This window comes from Urocampus carinirostris, chromosome 16 (assembly GCF_059441175.1).
Source record: "Urocampus carinirostris isolate Australia breed hairy pipefish chromosome 16, RoL_Ucar_1.0, whole genome shotgun sequence".
In the NCBI taxonomy this organism is placed as follows: Eukaryota; Metazoa; Chordata; class Actinopteri; order Syngnathiformes; family Syngnathidae; genus Urocampus; species Urocampus carinirostris.
The window spans coordinates 32,706,690-32,727,088 of NC_142364.1; the positions used below are offsets into that span (position 1 = coordinate 32,706,690).

A 20,399-nucleotide genomic window follows, 5' to 3' on the forward strand; every position below is an offset into this window, starting at 1 on the left:
AAGGGAAATTTATATTACACGGTGCGCACGGACTTTAGTGGTCGGGGCAAGCACTGTTGTTGTATTTTTTTTGACTATTATGGTCTGTTTAGATCATTGTTAGGAGTGACAAGATTGGATAAATTGAGAAATGAAATTGTGAGAAACAGAAATGGTGGATTAAAGAGTACTCGGTTGGTTTTGACACATGGAGAGGATGGATGAGGAGCGAATTTTAAAGAGTAAATGGAAGGAGACCAAGAGGAGGGCCGCGATTGGCGTGAATGGATGGTGTTATGAGTGCACTGGGGGAAAGAGGTCTAAATGTAGTGGAAGCTAGAGCTCTTGTTGGTGATAGGAATGAGTGGAGAGGTGTTGTGAAAAGATAGTGGAATGTTTGGACGTGTTCCAAGGAATGGGCAGGGCACCTGTATGATACCGCAGGCATAAACCAGTGAAAGCTGTCGGGCCCTGCTGTTGAACAGAAGAGTGTGTTGTGTCACCCTGACCCGAGTGACACGGCCGCTTTCTTGTGTCCCGTTTCATCTGGAGGAACGAAAGCATGACCAACTGGGTTGCTGAGGTGCTTAACTTGTTTGAGTGTTGGGCATTTGGGTTGGCCATGGTCACATTTTTTGTGTTTTTTTGCTACTTTTACCTTTTTTCTTTTCTATGTTTTTGTGTATGTAATTGTATTGCTGTCGGTCACCCCTCTCGATGGATATGACCAGGGTAGATCGACAGATGGAAAGATAGATCATTGGGGCGTCATTAGTTCACGATGTAGTATGCTTGTCTTGGGACCGAGAAGTTCTCCGAGTTAAACAGTGACCTTGGGCAAGACACTGAACCCCTAATAAGCAGCCTTGAATGGCTGACTCCACTTTTGTGTGTCTTTGTGTGTGTGAATGGGTCAGTGTGAAGTACATTGTAAAGCACTTTAGAGGTCTGCAATGACTGGTTTAAGCGATAAAGAAATGCAGCCCAACAAGGTCTCGATTTTTGCATTCTATAACATCTTATTTTTACTCGAGGGAAGACCTTTACAACAGATTGGAATCTCTTATATAAGGTTTGGACTCCTTTTCTCCTTGCAAGTTCCAAATGAATAAGCATATTCTCCTTTTTATTTTGAGTATCAACTAAAATATTGACAGTAGTGAAGAAGTTAAACACAAATGCTAAATTCTAATTTTATTTGTAGTTAATGTACATATCACGTCACAAGAAGTCAACTCATGAAGTTTGGGGATTTGAAGCATGTGGAAAGCTAGTGATGCTTGATATCAGTGTAGCTCAGGCCATCAGCTCTTTCTTCTTCTTAAACTCCAACTCCATCTGCCTGCGCATTGACTAAAGAAACACAGAAACATGTTTTATTAGTGGAAAAATATTTACGTATAAAAATTCTCCCCAAAAAATTGTATTCTAAGTGTTTTAATCCACCAAAAAAGTTTGTCATTGTTGAACTGAAACAGAACATTTCCAAAAAGGTCATTTTAACTGAGAAGAGTTTGGGTTCTCGTACGGAAAATGTGTAATATTTGACCACTAGATGTTGCTGTGTTGTGCAACCTGAGTGCCACCAAGCACAAGGAAGAATACTAACCGCACCGTTTTTTGAAAAATTGCTTTGCCCGGCTTTTTTATCTTTTCATTTTTATTTTTTTGGTCCTAATAACAGTTGATTTGGATGTCTTGAATTATTTGGCTTTATGTAATTTAACATTGGAAATATTCTGAACTTAATCAGCCTATTCCTACACATGAAACAGCCCAAAAACAGCAACAACAAAAACAACAAAGGCATACATCACAATACCTCCAAATCTTTGGTGATAAAATGGTTGGGTCCATGTGTGACAAACAGAATACTGTAAGCTTTGCAGATCATCCTGTGGCCCAGCTCAGTCTGTCCCGACTGCCAGTATAGGACGCCTGTGCGCATGATGGCCAAGCCAAGTTGGGCATTGTTGTGGGGATATAGTTTCCTGTGAACAAGGGCATCAGGGGAGTCAGTGAATACAGTTAACCCAGTTTTAATGCAGTTTTAGAAAGTTTTGGCCATATATATTTATTTGTAATGCAAAATTGTGTTAGATATAGTGAGAGCGGCTGCTTCTGCACACAAATTGTGAATAATTTTCTACGAGAGTATTTAAGCTGCCACAACAGTACTAAACCAATGCATTATTCAATCAAATGCATCGATTATCCCGTTTCTAGTATCTGTCTCTGTGTGAACACATTTATATTCACCCTATTAAGCTAATAACTGATTGAACCGTTCTGAGCAACACTTGAAATCGAGTGCTTTACTCAAACTGGCAATGTTAACAATTAAATCCCTATGGAAATATTAAGTCTTGTTTGTACTTTTTTTCAATCGTCCAGCTGATCAAAAAGCAGAGCAGTCTATAACCAGGCGATCCATTTTACAAAAGATCCTCACTGAGTGCTGATTCGAACCATGACTTCTGAGTTTTGTCACCCATAAAACAGAAATCACTGGGTTTTTTGTTTGTGTTGTTGTATGATGGATGAATCAACCCTCTGTCAAAGTATGTGTGAGAAACAAAAAGTTATTAAAAAAAGAAATCACTGGGTTTACGGTTCCAGGTCAATGTAGTTCCATCATTCTCATCATTTATTGGAGCCCCGATTTAAAGAGTCACCACTGAACCATCATTAACTGCTCCCGAAAGTGAAATAATTCGTAGCCCCTGACATCTCGCAAAAAACACGAAAGAAAGACACAACGTTCCCAAGAAATCCAGATGGATAGAATTACAGATAGACAGAAAAACAGATAGTCAGTGACAGACCGACAAACAGAAATAAGTATTTACGGTGACGGACGCACGGACAGACAGACAGGTATCCAATGGTGTCTGTCTGTCTTTCTATCTTGTGACAATATGTTTTCAAACCTTGTGGATCCCTAGTGTGTAATGAGGCGTGCCTTACATGTATCCATCCACCATCCACTGAGCGTACAATGCAGCCTCAGAGAACAGCCGTTGGTGTGAAAGCCCCTCACTGAGGGCACTCAGCACCCGCAGTTTGTACAGGTTAGTGTCAGCCAGGACGTTGTCCTGCTTCTCCAAACATTCTGTGCACATCTTCATTACCTATAAGTCGAACACAGGCTAGTTAGACCGTGGTATTCTCTTTTGGGGATTATTTTATTGTTTGACAACCTACAATTTCAGTTATGCTAAAACAAAAAATATATATATTTTATACTGAATACTGGGATCTGATTACTGGTTTTAAACCTGGCTTGGAAATTTTGGTAGTAGTTGTGGAACCACCAAGACTCCCTTTTTGGCAATTATTACTCACTGGCAGGCTTGGAATCTTCTCATCATCAGGTATGCCAAAAGACTAGCTCTTATAAAAACATTCCACTGTGTGTATATATATATATATATATATATATATATATATATATATATATATATATATATAATATATATTTTCATTTTTAGAGACCAAATAATATGATTTTTGTTTGCAATTACAGAATGATTTTAACATGCAGACTTGTAATAAAAATATTTATTTAAGATACGTTTGCAAAACAATTTACAATAACAAGAATTTGGCTAAAATCACTTTCAATATCCCCATAAAGATAAATTGTGAAAAATAGGGTTGGATTGCAACGCAAGTTAGAAGTTGTCTTTTTCTGTTGTTGTCACTTGTGGTTGCCACAGTATTGGACCAAATTGCATCCACTTTTCATCGTTCCCTGAGGATTCAACCTAGATAATACCAAAAGGGAATTGTAAGATTTTTGATAAATGACTTCCCTTGCAGTTAATTTCACATGTCTAAATTAAGGACTTGATTTGTGTGTGAAAAGGTTGAAATATTGTGAGGACACTGCAATTATGGAATAAAGTACCGTCATACCTCTTATTTTGCTCCTGTTATAAATTCTGTCAATAATTTTGGCAAAAACATAGAATTATCTATCCTCCCAGTAGGGCATTTGTAATGTTTTTGATTGAAGGACAAGAACATGAAGGAGAAAGGAAAACATACCATGTGAAAATCTTTTTCAAAACGGTACTTCTCGATCTTCTCCAGACAGTCTTCACTAAAGGCAATCACCTCTTTTACCTTCTCAGCAGAGGGCTGAAAGGGACACATACGTTTTAAGGGCCTCTACTCAGTGAAACGTCTGAATTCAAATCTCAGCTTCTCACTTTGGGTTCTGTGAAAGCCATCATGAGGTCATCGTTGAGGTGCTGGCTGCAGTGTTGACATGTGCACTCAAAGTGGTAACGTTCCATCAGTTGCTTCTTGCGGTCACCTGACAGGTCTAACAGGTCAATGTAGCTGACAGTCAATTCCTGGCCTTCAGGGATTTTTCCCAAAGCTCGTAGCTCGATCCTAAAGACCATAAATATACTGTATCAATCATGTCAAAAAGAAAGTAAGTTTAACAGTTTTGAAATCACTGTATTGGCTTCATGTGTGTTTGATCTTGATTTTATGGTGCTTTAAATTTCGGGCTATCATATCCAGTGTTGGGACTATCTGAAATCTTTTTTTCTCTGTAACGAGTACTCTAATGCATTATTGGTAAAATTTTGTAATTCTACATTGTATGTTGCCACATTTTTTTTGATACTTGTTTCATGCAGATCATGAGTTGCAGCGTCCTCTGAGTCCTTTATCACTCACGTTGTCACGTGAAACCCCCGAAACACCAGCCACGCACTCTGTGGGGTGACTTTATGTTTTCCAACTGAAACAGTTGTTGCGGCGCCAGTTCAAGCGCAGAGTTCAAAGAACGCTGAGTTTTGTCCTCATGGATATATTCTCACAACCATATACAGTGTTCATTTTACCTCTGAAAAGTGATGGGTCCCGGGGACTCGCATGTTCAAAAATCTATGGGTCCCAACAGAGATCGATGGGTCCCCAAAATTTTGTGTTAACGAGGTTGAAATTGTAAATCGGCGACAAATATATAAATAAATATATAAATCTATATATTCATTCAGTTTTAATCATCACACTTAATTGGTAATACAAAGCAGTTATAACTTTAGATTTTTCAGTTCACAAAAATATTGTACATTATACAAAATATTATTGCTGAAATATAAGTCTATATAATAATGCAGTTTTAATCACTTCAGATTTTTCAGTTTATGTTCTTCATGGTTTGCTGTCCCGCCACAGTTGTAATGCCTCCTAAGGTCCAATTGCAGCAACGGAATTTCCATAGCTAATTTGTGGTTTTCATTGTCGTTGTGCCGATCCAATGTGCTTTTCTGAAAGTTCGTATTGTGAAATGATTTATGCAATCCAGTTTTTTTGTCACGCTGGGTGCACGCATCACAGAACATGTAGCCTCTATTATCATCCTCCTCATAGCGTAACCAGGAATATAATTGAGTCCATTTTGGCAGAAAAGTCCTATTCTTGCTAGGAGTATTCTTTTATCTTTCATCGAATCGTTCGCTTCAAAACACGTGTTTTCCTTGCCGTCGTGGTCTTCTGAAGAATTTCTCCGCCGTTTTTTCGTGCCGGAATTACTGCCGTTGTTACCACATCCTGTATTATGTTTCGACTTATTACCGACACTGAAGAAATTACCAATTTTTTGTTGATTTGCACCCAATACTAACTGTTTTTACGGAGGCATACTTCCCTTTTACTCGACAACCCCCAAAACAATGACGTCATCTCGAAGCAACGAGATCTCATTTTCCGAGATCAGCGCGAGACCAAAACACCAATGGCGGATCTGCCTGACAAAAAGTTTGGAGTGTGGTAAATCTTTGTTAAAAAAAATAAAAAAATAAAAGTAATCGGGTAATAATGACAATTTGGTGTCAAAATGGTTGCGTCCCGGGGACGCACGTTGATTTGACAGAATGCGTTCCCAGCAAAAATTATGCGTCTAGGACGCAGGGACGCGGGCAAACAAGAACACTGCATACATATTGAGTTTAAATGTGTCTCACCAGTAGCGAACCGTAGCCAGGGCACAGGAATAGGACTTGGTTTCTAAGGGCCCGGTCACACAGCCGTTTGCGTCTGAATCATGGCCAGAAATTTCTGCCTGTGAAGCAGACGCTGTTGGACGCACTGAGATCGCCATACAGACGAGATACAGCAGTGCTTTACACACGGTCGGAAATTCACACGCGGTTGGCTGCGCGAAAAAGTTTTGCGCTGCTCAAAACTTTAGACCACGTGTTAACCGCGGGCGGCACACGAGGTAATGACGCGGAAATGACGCGGAACGACGTGCTCTGGCCGCGGCCAGGGCGTGGTTACACATGGGTAGGACGCGAAATTTCAGCGGGTAATCGTGGGTGGAGCACGGTCATAGCATGTTCTGCGCCTGTATCGCGGTGTTATGACGTGAAATTAGCCTGTTACGCGTGTGACGGTCAAACGCCTTTCTCCGCGTATATACAGCGCGATTTGCCGAGCACACGTCAGTTGTGCTCGAGACGTCAAGGGGTGGACATGGATCCCCGTCACCGTAGTGACCTCGTCTTAATCCATTTTTATTTCTTGACATTTCTTTTCATTCCACAACAAGATAATAAAATAAAAATGAAAAACTATTACAATAATAACATATTGGCTTCGTCGGTGCCATAGCTTGAAATCTTGATCTTCACTGGACTGTGTCTTGAGCGGTTATGATTTCTACAGCCCGGTGTTATGCCGAGAAATGCATCCCTGCCGAGATTTGCATCCCCTCGCTACTACAACCACTTTTACCTCGTTTTATCTCACTTTTAGGGAATGTAATGGCGAACATATAACCAAATCCACTTCGTCTTGCATTTGTTGCGAATGTAATACAACATAAACCATTCCGTCTTTGTTTTTGTTGTGAACGTAATCGAACGGTAATGCACACCGTATATAAATCACTTTTGAGAACTGTTATGCACTCTACCGTAAAGCTTATTATGCAGAAATAAGCTTTATGGTAGAGTGCATAACAGTTTCAATACGAGCGATTTGAATAGAAAAAGGCAAAATAAACATGTTACCTGCTCAAAAGTGATTTGTATACGGCTTACATTACCGTTCGATTACATTCACAACAAATACAAAGACGGAATGGTTCAAGTTGTATTACATTCCCAACAAATGCAAGACGAAGTGGTTTTGGTTATATGTTCGCCATTAAATTCCCTAAAAGTGATATAAAAGTGAGATAAAACGAGGTAAAAGTGGTTGTAGTAGCAAGGGGATGCAAATCTCGGCAAGGATGCATTTCTCGGCATAACGCCGGCTCGGCAGCTTTTATACCCGTGGTCCACACGAGGAAATGACGCGTAAATGACGCGATGAGGAAGCGGAACAGTCGCCGGCGTCTGTTTTGCGGGCATACCACCGATGAACAGCGGGTTGGCCAATTTTGCGCATTTTCCATCGCGGGCAACCACGGGCAAAAAAAAAACCGCAAAATTTTACCCGCGATACAGACGCAAACGGCTGTGTGACCAGGCCCTAAAGGAACAACAAACAATCGTGAATCCAATGGGGTGAAGTTGAAAAAGCAGCCACATAATTTACGGTAAAAGTATGCTAAATTTTCATTTTATTTTATTTTACTTTAATATTTTTGCAATATACCTCGTCCTATACTACGAAATTCAAGCAAAAATTAATAAAGGCTGCTGAAGAAACAAGCAACCGCGAAGAAGCAAGAAAGTTTGGTTTAAAAGAAAGCAATGTATGTCGTTGACCAAAAAATGAACCATTATCGGAAATCACGCCAAAGGCCAAATGTGTTAACAGGTCAAAGCAAGTCACTGGAATTGGATAAGGTAATCTTGGAGTGGTATGAAGCCAAAATGGACATTAAGTGTCTCAGCTAAGTGTTCGTTTGCGAGCTCTGAAGATTGCACAAGCCAATAAAAATACTTCCACCAGTCTTCTATACCTTTTATTAAGTGGCTATTTAATGCAGTTTTAGTGGGTCGGTTTACAAGAGATGTAGGGATAAGGGGCAGGGGCTCTAGCACCACCTACTGGTAGGATTAGTTTTAGGTTGATAACTGTTATTGGTGCACCCCAGATTTGTATAGTTCTTATCACATATTTTAAATACTGCTTCAGTGGTTGAATTGTACTACTTGTCTACATTACCAAATACATACCTCCTTTGTGAATGGAAAGCAGTGCTCACAGCAGTTTGGCTGCAAAAGAAAGCGGCAGATTAGATGAACACAAAGCACTTTTTAAAAAATTACAGTCAAATAAGCCTCTATTCTTAATTAATTTACAGCCATTGACCGTAGCTTTACGGAAGATCAATCCTGCCATATGTAGGAATAAATGTATAAACTCTCTCTCGTCAATATGTTTACACCATGTCCCTTTGGCTCTGTGCAAGTTTGTTCCCTTGGCATATATTAAACACTTTTGAGTCAGCCTTTTTGTTTTTCCAAAGTACTGAATACTTGCCTGCCCTTTAGGATTATGAGTCCTGCCTGACTAACTCTTGGTATGTCGACATAGCTGCTTGGGTTAACTCAAGGACTAACCCCTTGCCTGCTTCTTGGATCATGATTGTTGCCTCGCTACCTGACTTCTCGTGTACTGAACCCTGTCTGAACGAAGACCTCCTTTATTACACTAATCTGTGTTTCTTCTATGTGCTTCGGCACCACCCAGTGTTTGTACAATGGCAGAATTGTTCTTTCTTAAAGATGTCAAAAAATCATTTTATGTGGGCTGGCAGGTAATGAGCTATATGTATAGTAAGTGGTTGCATTTAATACATACTTGCCATGGTTGAGGACAACGTAGCAGTTTGGTGAGCAGTCATGGTTTACCAGACACAGGTTGGGGAAAAGCCCCACACCTACAGCCTGCACCCCGTTCTGGTCCCTCATTGTGAATCCGTTACACCTAATCTGCACACACAACGTGGAGGCATGTCGATATAATGGTAGTAGAAAAGAAACAAACAGATGTGAGGATTCAGCATTACAATGCCGAAGATGTGTGAGATGTAGTCGAAGGTATGCTGTTTCCTTCCGTGCGACCAGTATTGCAACAAATCCTGAACATCGGTCTCGAGCTGCATAAGTTCCTGCTGGGGTAGGTTGGACACGTGGTCCTCAAGCTGCTCCAGGGAGATCAACTGGCTATCGGACACAATGCCGGTATCTCTGTGAAGGCGCCACAGCACACGAGCAGCAAGACTGTGGGAATGAAAGAACAGAAACCTAATCATAAAATCTTTTCATAAACAAAAAAATCACTTGTTTCATGCTAGCATTTTGCCCAAATAAGATCATTCAAAGAGACTATTGTGATTTTTAAAAAGTGAATATTCATTTTAGAGCACATGATGCTCAAAATAATCATCTGGTGCACTAAAAGCAAGGAAACAGTGTAAGGCTTTGTAATAAGTAATGGGTTACGGCAGTGGTTCTCAAATGGGGTCCCGTACAGGGACTTTAGAGTGTATGAGAGATTTTGAATGAAGTTCATTCATTCACTTTCGGAACCGCTTATACTCACTAAGGTTGTGGGGATGATGGAGCCCATCCCGGCTGACCTCAGGCAATGAGCAGCAGAAGCCCTAGACTGATTGCTAGCCAATCACGGGGCACAGATTGACATACAGAGGCCCCTCTAGACACGGGCTACGAGAAATTTGAGCTCTAAGATTTCTCCCGAGTTAAACTTTTGCCTGACGTACGATAAAAACTCCAAGTTACAAGAATTCCCAGAGACAGCACAACATCAGCACCAGCTTGAAACTTTGCATCGAACGCCAACTGCGCCATGCAGCATCACACCTCACGACAGCCTGACAACTGTTGCTGAGAGACGGGCAGTGAACAAGCTGCGGTCAATCATGGATAATTCATTACATCCACTACATCCATTACATCATCTCCAAACAGAAGAGCAGCTTCAGCGACAGACTGCTGTCACAGTCTTGTTCCACGGACAGACTGAGGAGGTCATTTCTTCCTCATGCCATGAGGCTCTTTAACTCCACCTGGGGGAGTAAAAGCCCACGTTAAACCCCACCCCCACATTTGCATAGTACCCTATTTCTATTACAGTGTGTATTTTCCATAGCACTCTTTAAATATTCTATAGCAAAACGTTTTATTGGGTATTTTTGTATTCTATATCTTTGTTTTATCATTTTATTTTTCAACACAAAGATACTGCTGGAAGTGTGAATTTCCCTACGGGGATGAATAAAGTATCTCTCTCTCTCTCTCTCTCTCTCTCTCTCTCTCTCTCTCTCTCTCTCTCTCTCTATCTATCATATTGAGGTGTGTGGTTTTCAACTTTGCTCCAAGTGGTTTACTTCAGATGTTTTTGGATCATGTGACAATTCGAGGTAGTGATTTCAAAGACAAACACATATTTACAACTGTGCCGGAAAAAATGTAAGGTTTCTCTGGTAAAATGTGAGTTATATATCTTTAGATGACAACACCAGGGCAACCAGACTAAAAATATTGCTAGATTGCAACATAGACGTGAGATGTCGATTTTCTGTGTTTTTCCATTGGGGGTCGCCACGGTAAATACCAAATTCCCTTTACTTGTTATCATTGCTCGACAATTAAAAGGAAACTTCAACGACTTTGACGCCAATAATACAAAAAGAGAACTGTAGCATTTTTGATTGATAAGTTCCCCCACTATTCAACTTGGATATATACATTGAGGACTTGATCTGTAGGTGAAAAAGTTGAAATTTCATGGGTGTATATTAAATATTGAATAAAATACAGTCCAAGCTTCTGTTTTGCTCCTGTATGTACTTCATAAAAAAAGTTGACTAAAACAGAAAGTAATTTCTCCTCTAGTAGGGCATCATAGATTATTCCAGACTTCACTGTACTGTTTTACAATCAGGGTGCATGCGTTGTGGAAAAGAGCAGCTTGCCGTTTTCCTTTGTGCCCCACACTCTTGAGGACTTTGGCAACCAAGCACAAAAACGATCAAACATGTTTGATACTCGACACCATTGGTGCCCCTGTACACCTGACACCAAAAGGTAAATGCCAATGGCCAGGGGCTTTAACACGCGCAGTCCTGATCCCGCTAACTTGTATTGTGGTTTTTTGTATCGTGACTGCTCACCTGTGTGTGCACCCCCTCTCTCTAGGCGCCATACTCGGAACCTCAACCTAACTGCCAGGTCTGCAACACCTTCAGCACAGGGCGGGGCTTTAAGTTGTTTTATTATCATATTATTTATCTTAATACTTGTAGAGTGGTGCCCTGTTGCTACTTGACGTACAAATACACCCCTACTTCCTTCAGGCTAAAAACAGAATGCTAAAAAAATGACCCTGTTATTATTGAAGTACCTCCGTTCTTTTGTTTATAGTAACAATAGCCCCTTATGGGCAGAACTATGCTTTGTCTCGCTGCACCCCCTGATGGACAGAACTATACCCATCTATCACGCCCCCTAACGGACAGCTTCAAAGCTTCACGCTAGTTGTCCATAAGTATGAGAGTCATTGTTATTTTCACAGAGACATTTGGCGTCCTCTTTTGAAAATCTGGGGTAACTGCAATCAACACTCACAAATACGAAAATTATTACCTTTTAAACACGAGCTAAAAATGTTTTTATTCCTGTTGAATGAGTTTTTAAAGTTCAGGGAGATGTGTTTTATAGCTATCAGGGTTAACTTGGATACTTTTGAAAGGCCTGAAACAGACTGAATCATTTTCAGTTATTTTGTAATAGGAAAATTCATCCTGGATATGAGAAATTTTAGATACAAGTATAATCCGGAAGCTAATTCATCTCGTATACAAAAGTATCTTTGAACAACCATTCACACACACATCCACCAATTAATCTGCTGTACATATTTTTGAAATGTGGGAGGAAACTGGAGTGCTAGGTAAAAACCCACATGCAAACTCCACAGAGCGAGACCAGTAGCTGGAATAAAACCCTGGAACTCTGAACTGTGAAACAGGTGTGCTGACCAGTCCGACACTGTACCGCCCTTGAAAAAAGTGAAAGACCACTCACCACCAGCATCAGCTCGTCCCATTTAGCGTCTGCGTTTCAAGCCATACAAACCCGATCCTGCACATTTGTGTTGTGTTGTTGTGTTATTTATATTGTAAAAACTCATCTGTGCTCGAGATAAAAGAAGTTCTACATATGAGCATGATCCAGGAGACGTTGATCATCTCGTAAGTAGAGGTATCATTGTACTTTACATGTACGTAGTTCAAATAGCTTAAACACACACAGCTGTTTTATAAAAAGTTGTTTTGTTTTTAATTTTTTTATTTTAGAGCATACTGTACTTGTGATTAGGGTATATTTTAAATAAACAGTTATCTGGATGGGGTCGCTCATTGAGTTGTTGTTTTACTCGTCAAAATTGTCTTTTTTTTTAGGTCCCGGTATTTATTTATGTTTTTATATGCATACATAACTGTTTTCGCTAAATTCGCTCGAGCTATGAGAAACTCATATGTAGTCACTCTATACAACCATTCACACGCATATTCATACCTGGGGACAATTTGGAGTCACCAATGACCAATGACCATTGACCGTTTATTTTTCTTACCGGACATTTTCATTGGGTGGCTTGCCAAGCTTCTTGATTGCCGCGCACTCCTTTTTATGTTCGTCCCAGCATGCATTCTGGCAGGTGCGGTTGCAGTAAAAAGCAAACTGGCATTGGGCACAGCGATGTAGGTTGACCTGCTGACGAAAGCAGCTGTGGCACACCTGCATGAAAAATCTGAAAGATAAGAAATGAATCAAGTGTTAGAACACATTACATAAGTATAAAATGTGCCAAGATAATGTACATTCCTCTTCAAAGCAACCGTTTGGGCCATTTGTGGCCCTCCATACATTCTCCAGAGCAGTGTTTTTAAACCTGTTTTTCCTTTAAGAAAACTCAAGGCACACAGTCAAACATTTTTAGAAATTATTTCCTGGCACCGGTTTAATGTTTTTTTTAAAGAATCTTAAAGTATCATGTTTTCATATTATATTACGTTACATAGTATATTACATATTATATTATCATATAAAATATTATATCATATCACATATCGTATAGTATTGTATTGAATTGAATTATTTAAATTATCACATGTGATTGTACCGACTGTGTTGTATGGTGCAGAGACTTGGAGCCTGAACGCAGATTTAAGAAGGAAGTTGAATGTTTTTGAGATGAAGTGTTTGAGGACTATGTTAGGAGTGACAAGATTGGATAGACTGAGAAATGAAATTGTGAGGGACAGAACTGCAGTAGTCGTGGAACAGAGCAAGCGTGTTGATAAGAGAGTACTCGGTTGGTTTGAACACATGGAGAGGATGGATGAGGAGCGAATGTTGAAGAGGATCTACAGAGCAGAAGTCAACGGAAGGAGACCAAGAGGAAGGCCGCGATTGACGTGGATGGATGGTGTTATGAGTGCACTGCAGGAAAGAGGTCTAAATATAATGGAAGCTAGAGCTCTTGTTGGTGATAGAAAGGAGTAGAGAGGTGTTGTGAAAGGATAGTGGGATTGTGGACACGTTCTTAAGGATGGGCTGGGCACCCGTATGATGCGGCAGGGGTAAACCAGTGAAAGCTGTTGGGCCCTGCTGTTGAACAAAAGAGTGTGTTGTGTCACCCTGACCCGAGTGACACGGCCGCTTTCTTGTGTCCCGTTTCATCTGGAGGAACGAAAGCATGACCAATTTGGGTGCCGAGGTGCCTAACTTGTTTGGGTGTTTGGGCAATTGGGTTGGCCATGGTCCAAAAAATTTTGTGTGTTTTTTTTTTTTGTTATTTATTTCCCTTTTATTTTCTTTGTTATTGTATGTGTGTGTCTTGCTGTCGGTCATCCTTCTTGAGGGATATGACCAAGGTAGATAGATAGATAGAATAAATATTGACAGTACGTGTTTTCCGTGATTTATGTTTTGCATTCAATTCAGGTTTGTTCTCATTCTACACACAAAAAATAAGATTAGACAATTTTGACGATTTCAACATATAAAAAAAACAATATTTTTTGAGGAAACCAAGTTAAAAAAAAAAACTAAAATTAGTAAAATAACACATAAGATAAGCAAAGTTGTTTCACATAGTGGATGACAGATGGTTTAAGAACATCAATTTTCTTAAAGGTGGTGTCGTAAATTCAAAATATTCTACTCTCTGACGACATATTTTGGCTGAAATAATCATTACAGTTTCTATCAAGCTGCTTGTGTGCTGCGTGCATGTATGTGTATCTCTTAGATGTTCTCGAACAAACTCTTCTTTCTTCATTTTTTGGGGGGATTTGAGATGGCATTTGTACTGTATTTAAAACAGTCCTTTACTAACTTTCACTATTTTCATCCTATATTTAAAGAAAATCAGTATCAAGCGCCAAAATTCACTCATTGCACCCAACCAACCCCCTCTCCCGCCTGCCACTTTTCCTCAAGCCTAGTGTTCTCCGTGGCCGGAACACCAATAATAAAAGTAAGATTAAAGCAGATAGGTGCACTGAAAAAATACATAGAGAGGCTCTTTGAACTCACTTGGACATTGAAAACACATACGTAATAGAGACAATATTTAAGGACACCCTAAACTACCCACTCCACCTTCACATTAGAAACTAAATAAAATATCTCCAAATAAGAAAAAAAAACTAGGTACTATTTCCTATATAAAACTATTTTCCTTATTTTGACATATCCAAATCTTAATTTATGAATAAACCAAGTAAAAATATCCTAAATTAAAGATAATACTTTACTATATCACCATAACATTGGCAAATTCAGAAATTGACGTTGCCAGTAGAGTATTTGAGCAATTAGCAAAAGAATCAAAACACTCCTAGAAAAAACACTTTTGCTTTTTTTTAGATAACAAGTTCTTAATTTTAAAGGGAACTGAGTAAAAATGTCCTAAAATTAAAGATGAGATTGACAGATTCAGTCAAATTGAAGCCGGTGGGGTCTTTCAACAAAATGATCAATCATCTGCTTGACAAGACAATGTTTCTTATTTCAAGAAAATAATATGAATGAAATATGATAAAATACACTAAAATTAAAAATGTTTCTTTTATATTGTCACCGTAACAGTGACAGATTCAGTAAATCACGAAGCCGACTGGGTCTTTGAGCACTTAGAAAAACGATCTAACCAACAATTATTATTTTAAAACTAATACATCTTTATTTATAAGGAAAACAAGTAAAAAAGTCCTACATTTAAAGATGCTATATTGTCACCATAAAAAAACAGATTCAGTAAATAACAAAGTAGTTGGGGTATTAGAGGAACATAATACTCACAGTTTCCAGTGAGCAACTCACATCTAAAGGTCAAATACAACTCTAGTCAAAATAAAGTAATGTGCGGAATCAAATGACACCTCGTCAGGGACTGTAGCTTGTTTTGTTGATGTCATGACATTTGGGGATGGAAGAAATTAGCGCACGTCTTGAAAAAGGCTGCAAAGATTAGTTCTTACATTTATAGGAGTACCTCAGTGATGCATGAACATAGAGAACAGTCCAAAAGCTAAACGAAACGGAGTCTGACTCGCCTCTGTAACATTCAAGTATCGTTCAGGCCAATCTCGTTTTGATGAAATGCATTGTACATTTTACAGGCGTATATTTCCCTATGAAAGAAAGTTAGAGCATTTTGCCAGACTCTCCCTGACAAACATATTTGAAATTGAATGCATGCAGTTGCATTCAATTTTTAAAATGTTTAAAATTACAATATCATTTGCTAAATGTGTTGAGAATCGTTAACTTCTTTTGTTACAGACTTTGCAACTGACCACTTGATGTACTTCACAAAATCCACATTATATTTCTTTATATGGTGTTCTACTTTTGCTTATGAGCCTGATTTTGGTTTGCTTTTCAGTAATTTTCTGGTTCTTTATTCTTGACAGAAAAAAAAATATCCCCGAGGTCACATGCGCCCCCCCTTGATAGAGCCTTTCGCCCCACTATCTGAGAACCACTGATCTACAGGGATGCAAATGTGTTAAGGTGATTTTAATCAATTTATTTGCTTGTCTCTAAAAATGGACAGAAGTACATTTATGTCTCTACTGATCAAGCGTTGCGCCTAATTGGTTTTAGATTTTTTAAATTTAATTTTAGTACAAATCCACTGTATGTTCAATGAAAGATTTACATTATATTGTTTAATATAATTTTCCACAAAACGGAATCAACTTCATGCTAAATCTATGAAAAAAAGTAATTATTATATAGTTGTTTGTCGAATTCGTTTCAATAGTCAATGACTAGTCAACGATTGAAAAAGTCATTAGTTGCAGCCCTAGTCTTAAACAAGTTTGGTGATGGTCGTAGCTCAGGAGGTAGAGGAAGTTAAATTGTTAAAGTGTTTTTTATGGCAGGACGCTGAACCTCTAATGCCCCCAATGTGCAGGTAGGCGCCTTGCAAAGCTAACTCTGCTATCGGTGTGTGAGTTTGTGTTTATAAAGCGTTAGGTGTATTTCAAAGTGCTTTGGAGGTCCTCAGTGATTGGTAAAGCGCTATATAAATGCAGTCCATTTTACCATATACCATGACATGTGCAATCAAAACAACAAACTTTTTGACAAAAGTTGTTGAGAAATGGATTTTCCTACCTATCGAAGACAACAGCTGCAAAGCTGGCCTCTGCAAAGACGACCTCTCCGGTGCTGAGGTCTCTTCTGGCCCTAAGGCCTCGACCTTTCTGCCCACTCTCAAAAAACTCAACACTATCCATATTTCCTACCGTCATGGCGCGGGAAAACAAAACAAATAGGATACAGGCGGGATAAGAATGTTGGCAGGTGGGGAGGACTGGTTAAGCTGCAAGGGAGTGCTCGGTTCTCATAGAGTTCTCAGACATAAGGGAGAGTTAGCTGCTTGGACTGGCATAGCCAAAAATACATTGACTTCCTCTAAGGGGGGCACCGTGCTCCAAGTGAGGGACGGAATACTTGCTGAATCTGAGGTGCCAAAGGTGGGAGTCGTTCCCTTGTTAGGTTGCCTCACTCTTATTTATTTTAGTCAATGGCAGCTGTTGCCTTACATCATAGGCACATGAAAAGCAAAATGGGCACGTGCTTCCTTTATGTTGTCACCTGTGTCAAAATTATGGCCTGCGGGCCAAATGCTGCCCTTCATGTCATTTTTTGTTGCCTGCAAGAGCTCAAAATGGCTGAGCGCCTAAAAATAAACAGGTTGAAAGTGTGCTTTAACCAAAAAACTCTATTTCCCAGGGTGCCTCCAGACTACGATTATTTGGAAGACATATTTACACCTGGTTGGCACCCTCTAGGGGAATAGTGACGTGCCAGTTCCTACATGGAGCCCCGGCTCCCTCCAAGGATGTGCACCGAGCCCCCTGCTTTTCACCCTTTACTCTCCCCCCCTGAGATCCGATCTGCAACCTCAGTGGAAATGTTTAAATCTAAGCTTAAAACACCCTTCTACTCTACAGCATATGAATAACCTATACTTTTCGTGAACAATATCTCTGTATTATTTGTGATCGCAACATCCTTTGCTGTCTGGTAATCCTGAAAGGGGGATGCCACATGTGCGGTCCCTTCTCAAGGTTTCTTCATTTTCCTCATGTTGAGGTTTTTGAGTTTTTCCTTGCCCTCATGTTGGTTCCAGATCAGAGGATGATGTAATAATAGTCTGAAAAATAGTCTGTGTAATAACCTGTGCAGCCCTTTGAGACTCTTTGTGATTAAGGGTTATACAAATAAAAATGACTTGACTTGACTTGACACCTCTGACTGTTCACCGAACCACCTCACAAACACAATTGTTATGGTCGCCAACGACACTACCATGGTCGGCCTCATCTCTGAAGGGGACGAGGCGGAGTACAGGGATGAGGTGGATTCACTGACAACGTGGTGTTCGAAAAACAACCTCCTATTGAACAACACAAAAACAAAGGAAGTCATACTGGACTTCAGGAGGATAAGCAAGGACCCAGCACCACTCATTATCAATGGAGACTGTATAGAGAGAGTCCACTTGTTCAAATTCCTGAGTGTGCACATCTCTGACAACCTCTCCTGGTCTGCAAACAGCAGAGCTGTGGTAGGGAAGGCCCATTTCCTGAGAGTGCTCAATAAAAATAATCTGGAACAGCAGCTGCTGGTGTCCTTCTACAGAGCCACTGTGGAGAGCATTCTGACGTACTGCATCACAGTGTGGTATGCTGGGTGAAAAATAGCAGACAGGAAAATACTTCAGAGGGTCATCAACACAGCCCAAAGAATCGTTGGTTGCTCTCTGCCCAGTTTGGAGGACAATGCCTGCTCTCGCTACCTCAGCAGAGTAGAAAACATCATCAAGGACTGCTCTCACCTCGGCCACCACCTCTTTGACCTGCTGCCCTCCAGCAGACGCTAGAGGTCACACAAAACAAAAACAAACAGACTAAGAGAGAGTTTCTTCCCCAGAGCCATCACCACCCTAAATACACACTGCACAAAAAAACTGAAACCCTCCACAAACGCTCTTTAAGAAGGAATACCAATGCAAACACACTACCTCATACAGATGTAAAATTTTATCCATGCCTATGCTTAATTTGCACGATGTCGCCTATTTGCACTACTGCATATTGCCCTACTATGATCCCCTGTGAGTAAACCCAATGTAAATTTCTTCTGCATTTACGTGCTCACACTTTCTTGTGTAAATAGTTTGTGTTCATATATATATATATATATATATATATATATATATATATATATATATATATATATATATATATATATATATACAGGGTTGGGTAGGGTTACTTTAACTAGATTACTTTTAATTACTTTTGGATTACTCCAATACCAAATATGCTTATAAAAGACAAAATAAACTAAATATGAATAAAATTATGACTCACAACACGTGGTAAGCTTTCTCTCCTGGCTTTGATCTCTTTGATCTCCGGCAAAACTAACATAAAATGCAACAGAAACAAAATGAAAATAAATCCAAACAGCTTGCCAACATCATTTTTGCCGTTCCATGTATTTTGTTACTCCCCAAGCCTGCACAACATTTAGTAATTTTATTCATATTTAGTTTCTTTTGTCTTTCTTTAGCATATTTGGTATTGGAGTAATCCAAAAGTAATTGAAAGTAATCCAGTTAAAGTAACCTTACCCAACCCTGTGTATATATATATATATATATATATATATATATATATATATATATATATATATATATATATATATATATATATATATATATATATATATATATACTGTATATAAAAAACATTTTATCTTTCTTTTTTTTAATCTTTTATCTTACACAGTCTAAATGTGTAACTCAAGTGCCACGTCCAATTTTGTTGTCACAATACGTTCAACTCATTTTGTAAGAATGATAATAAAGGTATATTCTATTCTATTCTATTCAGAACATGGCATCAGTTGTCCTTGGGGGGGCACCATGTTGGAGACCCCTAGTCTACGCCAACACATTAAATAACATAAGTTCTTATTTTAGAGCTGTATAACAAAATGGTAGCCCTTTGCGCCAGTCAGTAACAAAACATACCTCTCAGCTTCAAAACGGTTGGTGAGCCGTAAAGCAACATCTAGTGGTCAGATAATACACACTGCCCCTTTAAGCTCGCAGAAGAACTAATTTGAAAGTAATGTAATTCAATGTATGATTGATTTCTGGGTTTTTCACATGTGCTCTGATAAACCTATTTCCAAATATGCTTTTTAGAAATGTTTGACTCTTCCAACTAGTATTAATTGTCTTTCAACTAGTGTTGGGTATGTTACTTTAAAATAGTAATCGGTCATAGTTACACACTACTTCTTCCAAAAAGTAGAGTTAGTAACTGAATGACTCTTTTGTAAAAGTATATGGTTACCGTAAAGTAACGTTTCCATAACTTTAAAAAGAAGTTGTTGTATCTCAAAGAATTTGAAAATTTCTGAGCATTATTTGAGTCAGTCTAACAAACAAGAACTGACAGGTAGTTGTGTTAAATAACCTTGTGATATTTATTGCAGCTAATTAGAAACATATTTATCTTACACTTGTCCAACAAAAATAAACAGTAAAGAATTTAATAAAATAACAATCGGCAGTAAATGATAAAAAGTGAGTTTTAAAAATGAAATCCAACTCCTGCACGGAGTCTGCGCTCGGAAAATGCCGGTCTACTCGTGACTCCGAGAGCCAAGAAGTCTGCGGGCTCGAGAGCGTTCTCCATCCGGGCCCCGGTGTTATGGAACGCCCTGCCTCTGGAGATAAGATCTGCAACCCCAACGGAAGTTTTTAAATCGAAGCTTAAGACACACTACTATTCCAAAGCATATGATTGATGCCCACCTCATATTCTGTTTTGTCCTGTCTTTTTCCGACGCCTGCCTGGCTGATACGAA

General features: G+C 39.3%; 1 protein-coding gene across 1 annotated transcript; it reads right to left on the reverse strand.

Moving 5' to 3' along the window:
* Window positions 1-1,188: 1,188 nt before the first annotated feature.
* On the reverse strand, window positions 1,189-16,959 carry LOC148351105 (histone-lysine N-methyltransferase Smyd1-like). Its single transcript, XM_088355922.1, has 10 exons — window positions 16,623-16,959; window positions 12,565-12,741; window positions 8,969-9,182; window positions 8,761-8,891; window positions 8,133-8,171; window positions 4,194-4,380; window positions 4,030-4,122; window positions 2,947-3,110; window positions 1,802-1,970; window positions 1,189-1,332 (listed from the first exon to the last, which is right to left on the reverse strand). The coding sequence occupies exons 1-10, from the start codon at window positions 16,757-16,759 to the stop codon at window positions 1,276-1,278; spliced, it is 1,368 nt and encodes a 455-aa protein (XP_088212048.1). The 5' UTR covers window positions 16,760-16,959; the 3' UTR covers window positions 1,189-1,275.
* Window positions 16,960-20,399: the final 3,440 nt, after the last annotated feature.